This window comes from Ochlerotatus camptorhynchus, unplaced genomic scaffold (assembly GCF_037179485.1).
Source record: "Ochlerotatus camptorhynchus isolate MF236.1 unplaced genomic scaffold, CSIRO-AGI_Acam_v1.1 ptg000372l, whole genome shotgun sequence".
Taxonomy (NCBI): Eukaryota; Metazoa; Arthropoda; class Insecta; order Diptera; family Culicidae; genus Ochlerotatus; species Ochlerotatus camptorhynchus.
Window position 1 is genome coordinate 877,064 of NW_027040860.1, and position 21,006 is coordinate 898,069.

Below are 21,006 nucleotides of genomic sequence, written 5' to 3' on the forward strand. Positions count from 1 at the left end.
CAATAGTGATGGAGTAATACAACTCAGGACACGGAATATACTACAATAGATCAAATTACTGGTCGTAGTGTTTGTATTTCCCGAACAGAAAATGTTTCGGAGATCGTTATTGGATTCCATAACGAACCACCTTTGCGTTCGGACGCGCTTTAGCAGCGCTCTTGTATATACTTTAAATATCCAAACAATTTTTTATCATATTTTAAAAACTGACCCGCGCGAACTCCGTGTTTATTTTAAAAGTTTTTTTTTATCATCCGACGCGAGTGCAATGAAGTGCGGAATAGTGAATTGCGTGCAAAAAGACAATAGCTTTCTATGGCGCTGCCATGGCACCTGCAACCGGACCTTTCACGCAGGTTGTGTTGGTGCACAGCGAAATCATGAAGACATTCTTCGGACCTTCATGCTGCCTTTGTGCCAAGACTGCCAGGATAAGTTCATAAATGAACTTAATCTGAAGGAACTGTCTACAACATTGAATGGCATCAAAGAAAACATTGGCAATACTTTGGAAGCAAATCACAAATTGCTTACTAACTTCAAAAACCTCAGTGCGACGCATGACGCAGTGCTTGAACACATTGAAGAAATGCTTGACAATATTAAGCGTAGCATGTCGACCGTCACCAGCAGCAACAAACTTATTGCTGTTGAAATGAAAAATGCAATTTCATCAATTCTGGACACACCTTCGGTGGACACCTGCACAGCTGTAAAAGCGGCAGCCAAATCAGCGGCAACAGCAGCAGTAGCGGCAATAACAACAACAACAAAGCACTCAATTAACCAACTACCTGCAATAATTTCCACACTCAAGAATGAGTTAGCGGACTCCCAAAGTACTCTAGCATGTGAAATAAAATCTCCCATAGAAGAAATGGCAAAATCTCTTTCAACACCAGCCGTCATCATTTCCAAGAATTACACAATTGACGAACCAGCCCCCAGCTGGCGAATCTTGGGAAATAAAAAAGTATGGAAGCGTGACTGGACAGAATATGACGCCAAGCAACATTCCCGCCGTCTCCAGGAAAAAAACGAGGAAAAAGCCAGACTTAGGCGCAAAAAACGAGAAAAGAAACCAGGTAACAACCCCCACAACAATACCAACAAAAACAGCGGCAGTAACAACTACACTATTGGAAATTGCAACAATAACAACGACGACAACAACAACAACAACAACAACAACAACAACAACAACAACAACAACAACAACAACAACAACAACAACAACAACAACAACAACAACAACAACAACAACAACAACAACAACAACAACAACAACAACAACAACAACAACAACAACAACAACAACAACAACAACAACAACAACAACAACAACAACAACAACAACAACAACAACAACAACAACAACAACAACAACAACAACAACAACAACAACAACAACAACAACAACAACAACAACAACAACAACAACAACAACAACAACAACAACAACAACAACAACAACAACAACAACAACAACAACAACAACAACAACAACAACAACAACAACAACAACAACAACAACAACAACAACAACAACAACAACAACAACAACAACAACAACAACAACAACAACAACAACAACAACAACAACAACAACAACAACAACAACAACAACAACAACAACAACAACAACAACAACAACAACAACAACAACAACAACAACAACAACAACAACAACAACAACAACAACAACAACAACAACAACAACAACAACAACAACAACAACAACAACAACAACAACAACAACAACAACAACAACAACAACAACAACAACAACAACAACAACAACAACAACAACAACAACAACAACAACAACAACAACAACAACAACAACAACAACAACAACAACAACAACAACAACAACAACAACAACAACAACAACAACAACAACAACAACAACAACAACAACAACAACAACAACAACAACAACAACAACAACAACAACAACAACAACAACAACAACAACAACAACAACAACAACAACAACAACAACAACAACAACAACAACAACAACAACAACAACAACAACAACAACAACAACAACAACAACAACAACAACAACAACAACAACAACAACAACAACAACAACAACAACAACAACAACAACAACAACAACAACAACAACAACAACAACAACAACAACAACAACAACAACAACAACAACAACAACAACAACAACAACAACAACAACAACAACAACAACAACAACAACAACAACAACAACAACAACAACAACAACAACAACAACAACAACAACAACAACAACAACAACAACAACAACAACAACAACAACAACAACAACAACAACAACAACAACAACAACAACAACAACAACAACAACAACAACAACAACAACAACAACAACAACAACAACAACAACAACAACAACAACAACAACAACAACAACAACAACAACAACAACAACAACAACAACAACAACAACAACAACAACAACAACAACAACAACAACAACAACAACAACAACAACAACAACAACAACAACAACAACAGCAATAACAACAACATCAACAACAACAGGACCCGAAGCAGCCATCTCTACAACAGCACTGCATTACCTTTGGATAAAGAACTTTTGGCTGCTGCACGAATACAATTTTCTCGGCCACCCAAAGAAAGCGGACTAAATTTCATTAATTTCGAAAAAGGGGAAACTATTAACCCTTATCGAACTGAAAAACCAACTGAGCGAGAACACCCTCCTCGTCTGGGCCCCATGCGTCGGCCAATAGTGAGACTTACTGAACAGTCCGTAACTGGCGACCAACGCTTCCTGAAGGCGCGTCTAAGGGACCCGAAAATTATGGACATTGTTCGGACCTACCTCTCCTTCCTGCATGACCAGCCATCATCAACATGTATTCGCGGAATCACCAAAACCAGTGCTATTCTAATGCTAGCAGCTGAAGGACTACCAAAAGACAGAAATCTCCTGCACGAAATTTTCCTGGACGTCCATGATGAACTTGGAATTACTCGAAACGACGCCTTGGCAGACCTGCAATCCTACCGTACATTCCTGTCCAGTGAACGCACGCAACGGCTACAATCTACTAGGGAGGCCGCCCTCAAATTTTACAATCCTGTAAATTTTCAACGCCGCTGACGCACCTTGAGGAATACTCATTATTTCTATATAACGATGCTCGGCATGAGACTGAGGTAACTAATAATAACAATGACCATACTTTATCAACCGACGTATTTCCAACAATTTCTTCACACAGACAGAATGCGACTGAAATTTTGATTTATTGTCAAAATTTCAATCGCATGAAAAGCCCAGCCCAGGCCATTAAACCGCATGATGGCCTCTTACAATAAACACTGCGAAACCATTGACTTTACAATGTCTCGGCATAAACTAAAGCAATATTTTTATTCCATAAGAAATAACAACTCATAAAAGAAAAGACAAGAAAGCTGACACTACTTTTTTATATAAATATATATTTAAGAAAACAAAACTGTATTAATTGTACTAGTCTACGTTGGTTGACGAAATAAATTAATAAATAAAATTTTCTTTTTGGCTTTATTATAGATATTTTCAGCCTTGGGCTCGTTCATCTCTTAGTATGGGTAATTTGAATCTTATGAAAAATACCTATCCTGCTATTCTATGATGGTAATATTGATTATTGTGAATTTTCCAAGGATCCTTAAGTTGTAAGGTTTTCATTTGTCGCAAGCATTGCACTTTTATGATTCACCACACCCCCTTTTCAGAACATACAATTTTCGGTTCGGAAATACCACTTACCGATTATAATCTGCAACAGTAGCACCACATTCATTGGTCCGGGCTAGTGTTGAACCGTGGCAGCAGCATAAAAATGGTAATCGTACGGTTTCGCCAGTTTGGATTTGGACGCGCGCACACACAGACGCCTGGATTCTGCCAACGGTGAGGAGTGAGGGAATGGTTTATTTTGTCCTGGTTGCTGCTTTCTTTACTTCTTCTATAACACACATGCACACACACACACAGTACACGGATAAGTAGTTCTCCTTCAATATTTCATTTCTTTCCGGTCGTGCTGTATTGCACTATGCTGGGATGCACAACACAACTTTTCTTATTCTTTTAATTTTTTCATTCGCATAAAGTTTTCGTCCTTTTACGATGAGTAGTGGCTGTACACTACCGAAGGAAAATCGTTTGGTTTTGCGGAAATTCTACGTTTATTGCTTTCTCTTGTATCTGTTTTTTCCACGGATTCTGGTTCTCTGGTTCGCATTTAAGTACTTGCTCGTTATTTCTTGTTTTCTTTTTACTTTTTTTTTATTTCATTCATTCAACTGTTGAAAGTTACACTTTTCCCCTTCATCAAAGTGGGGGTTCGTTTCGTCGGTTGGTCGATCGGTCGGCTTCAAGTTGCAATTTTTTGCTACCGAACTTTTTTCGATTCCCTCCCTTCTGGGGTGGCCCACGTCGACGTCTTTTTCAAAGTAAATCGATTTATTGCCACAAGTGAGTGTCGGTGGTGTACGTTCAGACGGTACTTACTCGGGTAACGCTGAAAACCGAGAAAGGTAGCTTTACAAGGTACAACTCTTCCGTGCTCCCGCTCGTCGTTAGTCAGATGATGTCAGCGGGTACGATAGCCTTTGATCACACTTTACTTTTTCTTATTCTTCTTTGCATTTTTTTTTGTTACGCCTGTGTCGGAAGAAATTCGAAAAGTTGCCGGTACTCTAAGCTGCAAGCACTGTTGGAGTTCACTTGCTGACTTTGTTGTTGGATCGGTGTATCATTTGGTCCTGTGGAGAGAGAAGATTGAGCAGAAAGGCAAAGTTAATGAAGAATGCTGACTTAAATTCACTGAAAGATGAAAAGATTGACATGAAAGCGTTTTATCATCGAAAGTCCCAGGACGATGTACGAGTAAATTAATTATGCCTTTTTAAGATTTGGCAAACAGTTGGTTAACACTGTGATGTTAATATTTTATATTTTTTGACTTATTCAACAGTTCTGTTTTACCAAGCACAAGTGGAGCTTTGCTTGTGAGACAAAAGGTCGTGTGGACAAAAGGCCTATGGATAGATGGTTGAATGGAAAAAAGGTTGAAATGGATAAAACGTTAAAACCTCAAAGAACTTCTAGAAGAACAACAAACAAATAGAAGAATCAAGTTAATTTATTTAATCATCATCACCCTCAAAAATTGTCATTAGTTTGCTTGATATATATATATATATTTATATATAGAGATAAAATATCGAAAGTAGTAGAAAAAAATAAAGGAACATAACTGAGTTACATCAAAAATGTTGTTTATTAATTTATTTGATAAGACTCAAACGAATTAACTTTGCAGAGCCAAGGATTCTTGGTCACTATACAATACATCTTAAAACTATAGTCAAATGGTACAACACAATAAACACTTTATCTTCCACTATCCAAAAAAGCCTCCTTCATCAGAACTGGAGCCGCTTCCAGTGGTTTCATTGTATGGCAGTTACGCCATCGTGGGGCAAAGCGCTTCCATTGGGTTGGGTGATTCAGGTGGGATACGGTCCAAACCTCACAGATAGGTAGGGTCCAGGTGTGGGAGCTGCCTTCCTGGCGTCGGTAGCATAGGTGCTCAGCACGGAAAACAAGATCGACGGAAAACAAATCAACAAAAAAAAAGGAAGCAATGTAACCCTATCAACTCAGTAGCGTAGAGGGGTCTGGATTGAACCCATTAACTTCTGCTAAGTGAGTAAAAACGGTCACCATTAGACCGTCGAGCCTCTTCAATAACTTCAAATCGCTGCGAGTGATGATCGTTTAAGCACAATGACATAAGACTTTTCAAATTAAATAATGCCCCGGAAGCAGTTAACTATGATTCCAAACCCAGATCAAGCATATCTCATGATTTACCGAGAATACAACTTATTTCGCACAGCTCTGTAAAAGGCAATTGGCCACGGTATATTCTTCCATAAAATAAATTAAAATACTAAGAAGAAGCCTGGGATTATGATCCATGATCTTCTGCTCAGTAGACAAAAACGATCGCTACTAGGTCACCAAACTTCTTCCATCACAATCTATTTGGCTCCTAACCGGAGAATGTCAACTTATCTGGCAGTATTTTTTTTTAAATATATTCATAATCTGAAAGGAATCAAGACATGTATGGATTTGGTAATGCGATCGTCAGAAGACTTTTCAAATATTTGTTGCTAATCTTTCGATGATCGTTATTGTTCATTTTTTGAAATATAGGGCTTGGATCTAATGTTAGGCCAACTGAGCACAATGCGCCCTTTTCCTCTATTTTTCGAGCGGATTTGTTCAATTAATAGAATGTTTTCACAACAGAGACTTTTAAATTTATTTAACGCTTCGCAAGAACCGTAAGATTTTATAAAGAGGAACAAATTGTTGAGATATTTTTTAAAAATCTAACCCTGTTTCTTGACTCCAAGCTTGGCCTACGGATCCTAAATTGAGCCCAACGCATTGAAACACCATTGAAATGCCATTGGATTCACTTCAGCCTAACGGATGAAGATAAAATCTGTTTTTGTTTTTAAGAATTATGGGTGTTTGACACATGTTCGTATTGACTTAGTTCGGTAGTTTTTGAACTAAAGTATCGTACCAAATGCATAACCCAAATAACAAATCTAGAGCTGCTTAGCTATATTCAAAATTTATAAAGGTTTTATTGCAGCTGCAACCATAACCAACAGTTTTATGACGGTCATATACAATGCAAGTCGTGGAACATTCTTATAGCTATCTACAAAACCCCTATAAATCTTATTAAAAACCAACTGATGCTTATGCTATTTTCACTTATGATAGGTTTTATGATTGCCTTGAAATATAAAAAAAAAAAACAATATTAATTGCCCTTATAAACCCAAAAAAAATCCTTATATTGCTGTATATATTAGTGCAATAAAACTAGTTGGCCATCAAACAGTTGTTTTAAAATAATTATGAACATTCAGTTGCAGCTTGTCAAAAGTGGGTTTTCTTGCCTGCTGTCCTCTGTCGCCATATTGTCATTATGAAAACGCCATTAGCCTTGGAATTAAATCCAAGAAATTTCAATAAAATAATGGCTAAATTAGAGATCCGAAATGATCTCCAGTGTGCATTGGTATGAATTTATTTATTAAGATCTATTTTCTGTAAAATTAAGATGATTCCATCAAATTCCTTTGATTTTTGAAACAATCTTTTTTGTTAACCCTCCGCCAACTTTTGAAACAGGAGTACTCGCGCGTTGTACTTTGTAAAACAGTGTGAGTTTACCATTGCCATTTTGCAGCCGAGCTACCAATCGGTGTGAAACCAACGGGTATTCCTTAAAAAAAAACTTGTTTTTAACTAAACAAGCTAAACTTTTATCACAGTTAACCCCCAAATAATTCGGATAATAGAGAAAATGTGAATAGAAACTGCGTAAACGGTGTCCGTTCTACGTGGGATTTTACTTAATTGGTTACAACATGGAAAATGTCGAGATCCTGACCAGGTAGAAAGTTACTGTCTTGGGCAAAGTTGTTCAGGAGATCATAATCTTTTTGCTGGTGGAGAGTAGTTCAGAATTTTCTCACTACGTAGCGCTAGAATACATGTGAAACTATCGCATGTGATATATCTCGAGATGATCATGTCCAGCTAGAAAGTTACTGTCGTCGACAAAGTTGTTGATGAGATCAAAGCCTATTTCTTGGTGCACAATAGTTCAACATTTTCTCAATACGCGGCGCTAGTATACACGTTAAATTCTCATATAAAATATCTCGAGATTCTGACCAAACAGTCAAATTGTCTTCGGCAAAGTTTTTCGTTGATGGAGTAGTTCAGAAAATCTCACTACGTGGCGCTAGTATATACTTGCAATGTTTACATGTACAATAGCTCGAGATCCTGAGCAGATAGGAAGTTACTGGATCAGGCACAGCTGTTCAGGAGATCATAGCCTTTTTGCTGGTGAACAGTAGTTCAGAATCTTCGCACTAGATAGTGCTCGTATACATGTTATGTTCTCGCATGTGATACATCACTAGATCCTGACCAGATAGAGAGTAAATGTCTTTGGCAAAGTTGTTCAGGAAGTCAAGATCTTTTCGTTGGTGAACAGTTGTTCAGAATTTTTTTCACTACTAGGTGCTAGTATACACATGCAATTCTCGCATATACAATAGCTTGAGATCCTGAGCAGAGAGAAAGCTACTGTTTTCTGCAAACTTGATCAGGGCCTAAAGACTATTTGGCTGGTGGACAGTAGCCCAGAATTTTTTCATCACGTGGCGCTAGTAAACGTGTACAATTCTCGCGTATGCCATAGCTCGAGATTCTGAACAGGTAGACAATTACTGTCTTGGAAAAAGTTGTTCATGAGGTCAATGTCTATTGCTTGGTGCACAATAGTTCAGAATTTTCACACTACGTGGCGTTAGTATACACGAGAAATTCTTGCATGTAAAATATCTTGTGATTCTGATCAGCTAGATTTCGCTAGTGGACAGTAGTTCAAAATTTTCTCACTATGTAGCGCTGGAATACACGTGAAATTTTTGCATGTGGTTTGTTTCGAGATCCTGACTAGATTGAAAGTTACTGTATTGGACAAAGTTGTTCAGGAGGTTAAAGCCTATTGCTTGGTGTACAATAGTTGGGAATTTCCTATGCGGCGTGAAACTTTCACGTATAAAATATCACGAGATTCTGACCAAATAGAATGTTGCTGTCTTCGGCAAAGTTGTTCAGGGAGCCAAGGCCATTTGGCTGGTGGACAGAAATTCATTTTTTTTTTCACATCATTGCGCTTGTATACAAGTGCAATTCTCACATTAGATATATTTCGAGACCTGCTAAACTGTGATCGGCAAAGTTGTCAAAACTTTTTCGTTGGTCGACAGTAAAGAATTTTCTCACTACGTGGTGCTAGGATATACGTGAAATCTTCGCAAGTTATAATGTCTCGAGAACCTGAACAGCTAGAAATGTACTGTATTTGGCAAACCTGTTAAGGAGATACAGATCTTTTAGCTGATGAACAGTAGTTCAGAAATTTCTCAAAACTTGGCGGGCAATTCTCGCATATCAAATATCATAAAATAAAATACAATTTACATCAGCCAAAGTGGGATAAGACAAATATATTCTGGATTTCTTTTACTGGTGAAGATTTTCATGAAGATTTGTGGATTCGTTAATTAGGGTGAGTCGTTCCACTTGTATGCCTATGATAAATTAGTGGTAACACGTATCTCAGATGGAAAACATTATCTTAAAGAACAATACCGCTGAAACTTCCACCAAATGAATGTTTAGAGACTCCCTTCATTAAGGCTATATTCAAAATGTCTTATCGAAGGGTAAATCCTTGTATTTACGTGTGCACGGACAACGAGACTAACTCAGAGAGTGAGGCACTTTTGCTCAGTTGAATGGAGAAATTTATAAAACCGTACACTCCCGATCATAAGTTTAAGGACACCCTCTTAAAACGTCCAATTTTTGTTCTTTCTAGAGCTTTTGGAAGATTTTGAATGGAAATACGAAGAGGCAAATTACTTAATATCATTTTCAAATTTTGTATACCAAAGATTCACCCAATGTAAAACTATTTTTCAAAATTTACACTGAAGAATCATGATTAGTTTTCACAGAATTGACCTGAAAAAAAAATTAATTAAAAGTAGTAGTAGAACCCTTATGCTATACCATTCATACCATGCAAATAACCTAAGGAGATCAAAAATTGGACGAAAAATGAGAGAGCTTTGAACAAAACACATTTGCATGTTCACCATCTGGAAGAACTTTGCCACATGTACAACTTTGACGATGACAGTTACTTCCTGACCTGAAGCATATACAAATATTTTACATGCACACTGGCGCCGCATACCGAACATATTCTGAAATATTTACTGTTCATCAGTAAAAAAGCTTTGATCTCCAAAACAACTTCGCCGAAGACAGTAATTTTCTAGCTGTTCGGGATCTCGAGCTGTAACATATATAGGGATTGCATGTGTATACTAGCGCAGCGCAGTGAGAAAATTTTGAACTTCTGTTCTCCAGCCAAAAGACCTTGACCTCCTGAACAACTTTGCCGAAAACAGTAACTTTCTATTAGCTCAGGATCTCGAGATATTTTATACGTGAAAATTTCACGTGTACACTAGCGCCGCGTAGTGAGAAAACTCTGAAAAATTGTGCACCAAAAATAGACTTTAACCTCCTGAACAACTTTGTTAAAGACAATAACTTTCCATCTGGTCAGGATCTCAAGATATATCACATGCGAGAATTTCACATGTATACTAGTGCTACGTAGTTCAAAAATTCTGAACTACTGTCCGCTAGAGACAAGGCTATGATCTCCTGAACAATTTTGTCAGAGGTAGTAACTTTCTAGCCGGTAAGGATCTCGATATATATTCCATGTTGTAATCAATTAAGTCAAATCCCACGTAGTATGGTCATAGTTTATGCGGTTTGCATTTACATTTTCCCTATTATCCGCATTTTTAAGTGTTTAATGAAATCAAAGTTTAGCTTGTTTTGATCAATACAAGTTTTTTTTAGGTATACTCGTTGGTTTCAGATCGATTGGTAACTCAGCAACAAAATGGCAATGGAAAACTCATGTGTGTTGTACAAAGTACAACTTATGTCGCCATGAAAAAAATTGATTGCATGGTGATGATCTTGACACCAGCACTCAAACTTATTTTTACCGCTAAAGATTCCCGTATGGAAAAAAAAAATCAGCAGAACAGAACAACAACAAGCTAATTTATGGCGGTTGCTTTGAAGTAATAAAAATTAATTTGGATTAATAACTGATTTTTACCAAAGCGTAATAAAACTGCTTGAATGCAATATTACTCTTAAAGAGGCTATGAGAACCTTTTGTAGAGTATGGGGCTTTCTTACAAAAGGTTTTAAGACAGTTTTATTGTGATTCTCAAGCATGCTTTATAAACCTTATCAAGAGTGGTCCACTAAGCTGGAAGACGATCTTATAGCGCTTATCAAATGGTGGTGCTGGAGCTATTAATTTTAATGACAGTTTTATAAGGTAGGGTATGCTCTAAAAAACCACTATGCCAAAATCACGAATTTATTTGATGTTTTCTGCTCGATAGGCCCAAAATGGGCAAAAAGGCTAAAGTAGTTCTTTACCCTATTAGAAAATATGTTAATACTTGGAAGGTAGTGTAACTAACGAAATCGGAGAATTATCAAATCCTTCGGGTACTAAATGGTTGGCAAGTTTTTGCACATATGTCAAATCGGTTTTCGACCTTCTAAGAAGATGTACTACTCGGTTTCCCAATATGAATGCCAAGTATGGGTCACACTGATATTTTAACAAGCAAACATTTTCTATCCGTTAGCCGGAAAACTTCGGCGCAACCAATTTCCTTAGAACGTGGCCCAGTTGACTGTAATCCATACAACATTAAATGTCATGTAATGTCATCCCTTCTGCAATTTTAATAGACAACATCAGTCTCCTGTTCAATTGTTCGAATACTTTTGAAAATCCGATTTCAGTCAAAATCGTTGTTCAATGCAAACTTTTTCAACTCACTTCAATTGTGCCACGAATGACATTTCACTCGACGCCTACCGTCCTCGACAGTAAAGCACCGGTTACAGGTCTACCGTAGCCGAACACAATAACTTCCTTCCTCGATTCAAACAATAAACTTGCATCGTTACCTCTGTATCGCTCAACTCCCGGAATTACAATTCCACCCGCCTTTCAATAACCAACATCCATCCAACAAACAGTGCAGAACGAAATTCATTCCGCGTCGTTTCCTTTTTTATTTCAACTGTGTACTTCGATTGTGCATTACAAATTCCAGCAGCCCTTCCTTCGATGGAGCTTGACTTCCACAGAAAAAAAATAAACCATTACATAACTCTCGACGAGATGTAGTACATTATCGAATTCGCGGAAAAAGCGAACACAGAGAGCGAAAGCAATCGAAGAGTTTCACCGATTATTGAACCGGCGCGTTCTGGCGAAGGGGGGTGGGTGGAAACTTTTGCTTTTTTTCCGTCACCGTCCACTTTTTCAGCCATTCGACGGAAAAGGGTGTGCAACCGACAAGTGGGAAAGAAATTCCAAACACCAACCTCGGACGACTGCGGTCGACTGGACAGTCGAAAATTACGGCGCTTCTTAATTTATTACGGAAGAAGTTCGCCGACGTTGCTAAGTGCTTTGTTCTTTTTGATTTGATTCTACTTTAAACTTCTTCTTTTTTCGGTCGTTTTTATTGGATAAAAGTTGGTGGGTCATAACTTTTCTATTAACTTTACCATGTTGTATGGGGCGTCAATATAGATTGAGTTTTTTTCCTGAAAGAAAAGTCTTTTGATGATTTTTAGAACCAAACAACCTGGATACAATTTGCAAATGGAATCGAAGGACTCCAAGGGAGATACACTGTGAAATAAAATTGCTTTTATTTATTTATTTTTTCTGGCCATCCTGGAAAAATAAAATCAACTCACGATCAAATTCCGTGGGTGTGGTACTTTGAATTGCAACGTTCCACATTTCCCTATCAAAACAGCAACTGGCGTTGAACTAACTCTCAGAAGCGCTGTGAATTCTATGTGGGAGGAAGGGGAGAGGCGTATCAACATACGGCATCGTTCGTAAAGTTGAAACACAACACAGAACAGAGGACGGCAGTCGTTTAGTGAATGCTGCAATAGAGGTACTAGAGAACCGGCTAACCTCGGTAGGATTGTGTCACTATGTTCCACAACATGAACACACCAAAACAAACCAGTATACCGGTCAGACCATGAAACTGCACTCCTTCCTGGTTGGGATGTAGAATGGCAAAAAGATAATTGAACAAAATTGTCAAGGCGGTAGAAATTATTCTCCGGTTGTTCTAGAAATTTTACAATTTCAAGTGACGTCTAGTGGCGGTTTCTAAAATGAACAGCGGAGCTTCAATGGCTCAGCTGAGGTATCAAAGAAAACTAGAACTTTGGTGTATAACCACCCATTTCCGCCACATGGAGCAGAAACATCAAATCAATGATTTCGACGTGATCGAATTAATGATACGTTTAGTACGAACTTTTACATCCATTATTCTTAAAAGTAAAAGAAGCGCTTCTAGCAAATCCAGTTTTTCTGCCTTTATTCTTACCCCAAAAGACCTGGGTTCAATCCCAGTCGGCACCACCGGGATGTTCTGAGGCATAAAATCTCTGATCACGGAAAGTAAAACCGTTGGACCCCGGCCCATAAGTTGATGGGTCGATAGTTAGGGTCCAGGTGTGGGAGCTACCTTGCTGGCGTCGGTAGCATTGGTACTCAGTACGGAAATCAGATCAACGGAAAAGAAATCAAAATGAGGAGGATTTCCTTGAAATTTTTCTCAATAACAAACAGTTTCCGAATCCGGTGCCGTCCGGAAAACTCCCCTTAAATTACCCTCACATTGTTAATAATTTACTATATTTTTCGACTGGAGATGGAGATTTCTTTTACATGACTTTCTCAGTCTAGGGTAATCCAAACTGTTAGTTTTGCATTTCCCTTACGTTTCAGCCGTTTAATGTGGCCTTTTTCAAGGGTTAACTAAAAAATATTACAATTTATTAAGCCTACTACTAACATTAAACGTTGATAAAACATGAACACACACAGTCTACCGTTTGTCATTAAATGTTGTTTGTTGCCACGATAAGCTTGGAGCAGCTTCCTGTATGGTTCATGTTTTTTAAATGTTGTATTATGGTACTATTTGGTGGAGACTTTACTGGACTTACATTGAGTTTGATTTTAATTAACATGGGACACTATACGACACTACATTTTACAACGGTTATTTGAAGAAGATGGAGGCATAAAGCATACACAAAAGGAGATAAAGCTTATCTATGTCGATTCGTTCGTGCTTTGTTCAATCTTATGTCTGTATTGTTTCGTAATCGTTCTCTGCGTGAGATATTCGCTCTCACGGTGCACAGTGGGACGAAATAAAAAAAGGGACATGGCCATTTGCGACGAAACTATTGAGTGTAGCATTTGATGTCTTCTATAATTGTGGCGAGATTGATGAAAAAAGACAGTTTCAGGTTTTGTGAACGTTATATTTTAATAACAGTAACTTAAAAAAATCCTAATTATACAGTAGCATAAGTTTTGTTGTACGTAGCAGTTTAAGGTTAAATTCTCTTCGTGGGTTTGTGTTTAGGATTACGAGTTTTAACACCGTTTACTTTAATTATGTTTAGGATATTCGTTACATAGTGTTTTTAATTTGCATGTACATGTTTAGTACTTACGTTTAGTGTTCTTCAGTAGTCTGTCCGTATTCGCAACATCCGCACTGTTCATCAATTACGTGTAATAGCTGTGTTTAATTTTCCTAGGGTTAGGTTAATTTATTTGCATGGTTCATTTATATTTGTTTAACCTGTTTTTATGCAAATAGGATATGGGTCATTCCGCGCCAAGTGTACACAGCACATGAAATTGACCTCTTCCGATTTGGACCAAATTTGTAGGGAATGTTCATTTAAGTTCAAATTTTAAAAATCCAAAGTTTTATGCTAATCGGAGCACCCTTCCGTCAAGGGGCGCATTTTACATTTTTCATTATTTTTTAGAAACCACTACTTTCTTTTGTTCATATCTCCGGAACAAATAAAGCTACCTAAAATTGCATTAGGTATTGTTTTAATAAGGAAATTAAACAAGAAATCTAAATATGTAATTTTTGTTTCTGCACAGTGTTGCCCAATATGTTTTATTTTTGTTTGAAAACTTTAAATGCAGTTTTCTCATAATACGTGTCGTTTAATTTTCATTTTAAGGCCACCATCGTGTGTTTCATTCTTTTTTACAAAAGAAATACCTAACGACAAAAAGTAATTTGCGTAGTTCCTGAGATATTGCATTTTGAATGAACAAAAGTCATAAATTATGAGGGTAAAACTCTTTATAAGTGGATTTATTCTCATGACTTATTGTGTGAAATAATATTTAAAGAAGAAAAAAATCGATTAAATTACCAAGAACAGTGTTGCCGAATTTAAATATTATTTAGCGACTAAAAACTTTAACCGTGATTTTTTTAAGTTGATGTATCTAAATATTTGGTTTGATTGCACCATCGACACCCACAGCATTTTTACATAAGATAGACTATCTAAAACAAAATTCAACGCAATTTAACATTTTGGGAAAACAAATTAAAGAAAAGTGTTTTTTATTTTTCTGATGCATTTTCTAAAGCAATGGATTTAATATCCAAACCTATTATTTTAAAAGTTTTCAGAAGGTAAGAGCACAACGGACCTAAATCTGTATTTTTTGGTACAAGAACGCCAAAATAACTATTTCGACAGTGAGCATGTATAAGGCCAAATACGCGATGATCGATTCTCTTCATCGATTTTCCCTTTGCATTGCTACAGCTAAGCGAAACAATTTTCTAGAATTTGTTCAATGCAGAGTAGTAACAGGTTGTATTGGCTATAAAAAGCAACAGCAAACGCACCGAGAAACGTTAAATCTAGCGAGTTATTAACAAAAGAGAAAATCGACGAAGAGAATCTATCATCGCGTATAGGCCCTTATGCATGCTCACTGTCGATTTATTGTCAGCCATAAAACAAGACAAAAATGTGAAATATAAGACAAAACTGTAATTTGCTCATGTTTTGCATACGATCCAGGATTTCGAGATCAAATAGATGTCTTTGAAGATGTTATCTATTAACGTATAAAATATGACATTTTTGATTTTTTTTTTTCATTTATTAGGCGTCTATGTTTTAAGCATCTCTGGCGCATCTGTCTAGTTCATTAGAAGTTTGCAGATACCGAGTGGAAAATGGTGTGTTCTATTCAGGGGATCAGCCACTTTGCCACCTTGTGTTAAACACATCAAAAACACTCTTCGACAACCTCAAACATCCTTCAACCACCATGAAAACCAATTTTTCAATCTTTTCTGGCAGAACTGTCATTCATTTTATGTCCTTTTTTGTTTTTGTTGATTTTTTTTCTGAAGGAGGGACCTCCAGAAATCGGTAGGATTCAACAAAAAAACTGATCGTTACACCGAAGTAGCCCTCACCCCCGCAATTAGGAAAGAAGATTCAACATCAAGCTCAACATTGAAAAAACAGACAATTTCAACCTCTAACAACCTAGAATATCTGTAACTGTATATGAATAAAGCGGATAATAATTATCATATCAATTATTGATCGATAGCTGAAGACAGATATTTCTTTCTAATGTGTTTGATGCCCTTCCATCGTGGATTTCATATACACAATACCAAATCAGAGAGATCCATCCTACTAGCTGCCACTTACAAATAGGTTCGTTTTTTTTTTTGCGAAATTTAGATCTAGAGATTGCTTAGAAAGGGGCGTGCTCGGTTTGGTTATCTGGGCTTGATTGTGACTGGAATTCGGTTGGGATGGATTCGAGAGGACTTATTGGTTTGAGCCAGGATGTCAAGCATCATGACATGAGAATGCGACGGCTGAGAGAGTACTTTTTGAGATCGGAGTGGAACTCCAGACATACATACACAGCACATTCTTTTAGATATGTGTTGCGGATGACGATCAGGGATGCGAATTTGAATTCCTGTAAGTTGTTTACATAGACGTGTGCATTATTTCTGGAATTCCGTGCTTTCACTGTACATGATTAAATGGGTAAATTTTTGGAGAGCAAAAAAAAAGAATTCTGATTATAAACAAAAGTGGATGTAATGCTAGCCAGTAAGCATTAATTTTCAATAAACATTTTGACAGCTAGGTCGACATGCAGAAACACCCATAAACACATTCCGACACCCTAAAACACCCAAGAAACACAATTACCCCCCGTAACGTGGGTAGATCACCTTTTCGTGGTACGTTAAGGGATGTAAGATCTACCACCGATTCCTAGTCCTGACTACTTTAAACTAGGGGAACAGGATTTTTCAGTAATCAAAGGAACACATCTTAGTCCTTGTTCATTCCACTGCGTCCTAGCAAGAAGTACGGTCGACTTAGTTCGCGCTCCGCTATTTTGGAAGTTTTCTCGCTATTCGCTTGATTTAAATTGTCAGTTTTTTCTCGCTTAGAGTTCCCAGCTAAATAATTAACTAAAAGTGAGTTTTTTTTTTCTGAGAAGAAAGTGTGTTTTCGGCATCATCGGAAGGAAAATTGTTTTTACGATTGCCAATTCGCCAACCATTTTGCGCACCATCGGTGCGTGGTAACGCATACCTGCACACGGATCATCGTCATCGAGTGTCAGCATCTGCCTCCGCATTTACACCGCTCATCTATCATCGTGTGTTCAGCTGAGTGCCGACCCTCACATAAGCACACACCAACGAAGACCGCCCGCACACGCTGATCGAAGATCATCCACGCTGCGCGTCGCTCCGCTGCTGCCGTTTAAACGCTCGGTGGTAGTAGTAGGTATAGGATTATCAGATAAGTTTTTGTTCTTGTTTCTCTCTTTCGCCCACAGTTAAATTTTAAGTTTGTGTTCTGTGTTTGTAGTTTTTTTTTTGTGTATTGTGTCCGAGTGATTATCGTTTCAGTGGTAGAGCGTTTTTCGCTCCCACTAGTACGGCAAAATGGACATTTTGTCGCAAGACGAAATGGACGTTTTGTCGGAAGATGACACCACTTTGCCACGCGATGGCAAGAAGGGTCGAAAACGTACGTCATCTCTCCCTGGTTCATCGTCTCAGTCTGGCAAAGGACAGGCTCAGATAAACCCCCGATCGCGAGCCTATCCAGATGACTCGACTGGCCCATGGGTTGTCTACTTTCAGCCCAGAAACAAACCTTTGAATGTAATGCAAATTACTAATGATCTGACGAAGCGATACTCGGCCGTAACTGAAATCACGAAGGTTAGGCACAATAAACTTCGTGTCTCCGTCTCTAACCTTAAGCAGGCTAACGAGATTGCTGCCTCCCAGCTCTTCACGCTCGAGTACAGAGTTTACATCCCAGCTCGTGATGTGGAGATCGAAGGTGTGGTCACCGAAACGAGTCTGACCCCCGAGATCTTGGAGAAGCAGGCGGTTGGCCGTTTCAAGAACCGTTTGCTTCCTCCGGTGAAGATACTGGATGTCCAAAAACTGGGCTCAGTATCTGTCAGCGAGGGTAAAAAGAGTTTTACCCCCACAGACTCGTTCCGTGTGACCTTTTCTGGTTCAGCCCTTCCTCACTACATCGAGCTGGGAAAACTTCGACTACCTGTGCGTTTGTTCGTTCCCCGGGTCATGAGCTGCCAAAACTGTAAGCAGTTGGGACATACGGCCTCCCACTGTGGCAGCAAGGCACGCTGTTCCAAATGCGGAGAGAAGCATGGGGCTACCCGGTGTACAAACAACGCGGGGAGAAATTACAACGCTCACTTAAGGAACGTTCCCGGCAGTCTTTTGCAGAAATGCTTAAGACGGCCACGCCATCGACCAACGACAAAAATCCCTTTTCTCTTTTGTCAGATGACGAGACTGACTCTGACTTGGCTGAGGAGGGAACTTCTTTCTGTTTTTCAGCACGGAAACGAAAACGCATCCGCTCGCGGAAAGTTGAGAATGAAGAACCCCAAATCAGCTTGCCCAAATCAAGGAGTGGTGGAAAAAAGGAGACTTCTACTCCTCCTGGATTCCGCAGAACTGACTATACCCAGGATTTTCCACCTCTCCCGGGGACATCCAAAACCCCTGATGTCCCATTTTTAAGAACAGAAGCCCCTTCTTCATCTGGGTTGTTCTCATTTGATAAAATTGTGGACGATATTCTCAAGTACCTGAATATTTCTGATCCTCTCAAAAGCATTGTTCTGGCAATGCTTCCTACTGTGAAGACCCTCTTGAAGCAATTGACATTGAAGTGGCCCCTCATTGCAGCAATAATTTCCTTCGATGGATAATTTTCCAAACGAGGTCGGGGATTTGATCACTATTCTACAGTGGAATTGTCGAAGTCTTATTCCGAAATTAGACTCTTTTAAGTTTTTAGTTCACAATAATGATTGTGATGCATTTGCTCTTTGTGAAACTTGGCTCTCTTCAGATATAGATCTTCCTTTTTATGATTTTAACATTATTCGACTGGATCGTGAGGATTCGCGTGGAGGAGGGGTACTTTTGGGGATCAAAAAGTGCCATTCTTTCTATAGAGTGAATCTTCCACAATTTACAGGTATTGAAGTTGTCGCATGTCAGGTTATTATTAAAGGTAAGAGCCTTTGTATTGCTTCTGTTTATATTCCTCCTAGAGCCGTTGTTAATCGAAAACAACTTTCAGATATCTGTTCAGTACTTCCTGCTCCACGGTTGATTATGGGAGATTTTAATTCCCACGGTACAGGCTGGGGGGAACTGTATGATGACAACCGTTCTACTTTTATATATGACCTCTGTGATAACTTCAATATGACAATTCTTAACAATGGAGAAGTAACACGTTTGGCTGGACCATCTTCGAATGGAAGTAAATTAGACCTCACACTTTGCTCTAACTCATTATCGTTGGATTGCACGTGGAATGTGATCCAGGATCCCCACGGTAGTGATCACTTGCCGATCAAAATTTCGATTGCCAGTGGGTTCAATCCGTCGGAATCCGTTAATGTCGCGTACGATCTTACCCGTAATATTGATTGGACAAAGTTCAAGAATGTGATAGAAGATGCCCTAACGTCGGTAGAAGAGCTTCCACCGTTGGAGGAATATAACTTCCTCTCCAATCTGATCTTGGACAGCGCGGTTCGAGCTCAAACTCGGCCGGTTCCTAGAACGTCTTTGCGTAGGAAACCTCCTTCCCCTTGGTGGGACCACCAATGCACTGAGGTTTATCGTAAAAAGTCCGACGCGTTTAAGCTTTTCCGGAAACGTGGAACACCCGTGTATTTCGAAGCGTACTCGGCTCTTGAACGCGAACTCAAGAGCCTCATCAAAGCCAAGAAACGCGGATACTGGCGGCAATTCGTGGACGGATTATCGCGCGAAACGTCGATGAATACGCTTTGGAACGCGGCGCGAAGGATGCGTAACCGGTCTTCGAACAACGAGAGCGAGGAGTACTCAGATCGTTGGATTCTCAAGTTCGCGCGAAAAGTATGTCCTGATTCCGTGCCGGCACAGATGATTCCTCGTGAAACGACGAATTCTGTAGACGAGATCAGCCAGCCTTTTTCAATGCTGGAACTCTCACTCGCGCTCCTTTCGTGTGGCAATTCGGCTCCGGGGGCTGATAGAATCAAGTTCAACTTGTTGAAGAACCTCCCAGACGTCGCTAAGAGGCGCATGTTGAACTTGTTTTGTCAGTTCCTGGAGCTCAATATTGTTCCGGATGATTGGAGGCAAGTGAGAGTTATAGCCATTAAAAAGCCTGGAAAACCCGCTTCAGATCATAACTCGTATCGTCCCATCGCGATGTTATCGTGCATTCGAAAATTGTTGGAGAAAATGATCCTTTTTCGCTTGGACAAATGGGTTGAGACGAACCACCTGCTCTCAGATACTCAATTTGGATTCCGTAGGGGCAAGGGAACGAACGACTGTCTCGCGTTGCTTTCCACAGAAATTCAGTTGGCTTTTGCTAAAAAAGAGCAAATGGCTTCTGTATTCTTGGATATCAAGGGGGCTTTTGATTCAGTATCCGTTGAAGTCCTTTCAGACAATCTCCACGCTTGTGGCCTTTCTCCATTAATAAATAACTTTTTGTACAATTTGCTGTCAGAGAAACATATGAGCTTTTCTCATGGAAACTCTACGATTTAGCTACATGGGTCTCCCCCAGGGCTCATGTTTAAGCCCCCTTTTGTATAATTTCTACGTCAGAGAAATTGACAATTGTCTAAGTGACAACTGCACGTTGAGACAACTTGCAGATGACGGCGTAGTGTCTATGACAGGGCCCAAAGGGGTCGACCTGCAAGGACCCTTACAGGATACCTTAGACAA

General features: G+C 39.0%; 1 protein-coding gene across 1 annotated transcript in view; it reads right to left on the minus strand.

Annotated features, from left to right (window-relative positions):
- LOC135710239 (neural-cadherin-like) overlaps positions 1–21,006 on the minus strand; it is a 1,396,020-nt gene that overhangs the window by 827,704 nt on the left and 547,310 nt on the right. Inside the window, exon 4 of the mRNA XM_065232757.1 lies at positions 3,797–4,797. Within this exon, the coding sequence (XP_065088829.1) occupies positions 3,797–3,830 (34 nt within the window). The 5' untranslated portion in view covers positions 3,831–4,797. The remainder of the gene's footprint in view (positions 1–3,796; positions 4,798–21,006) is intronic.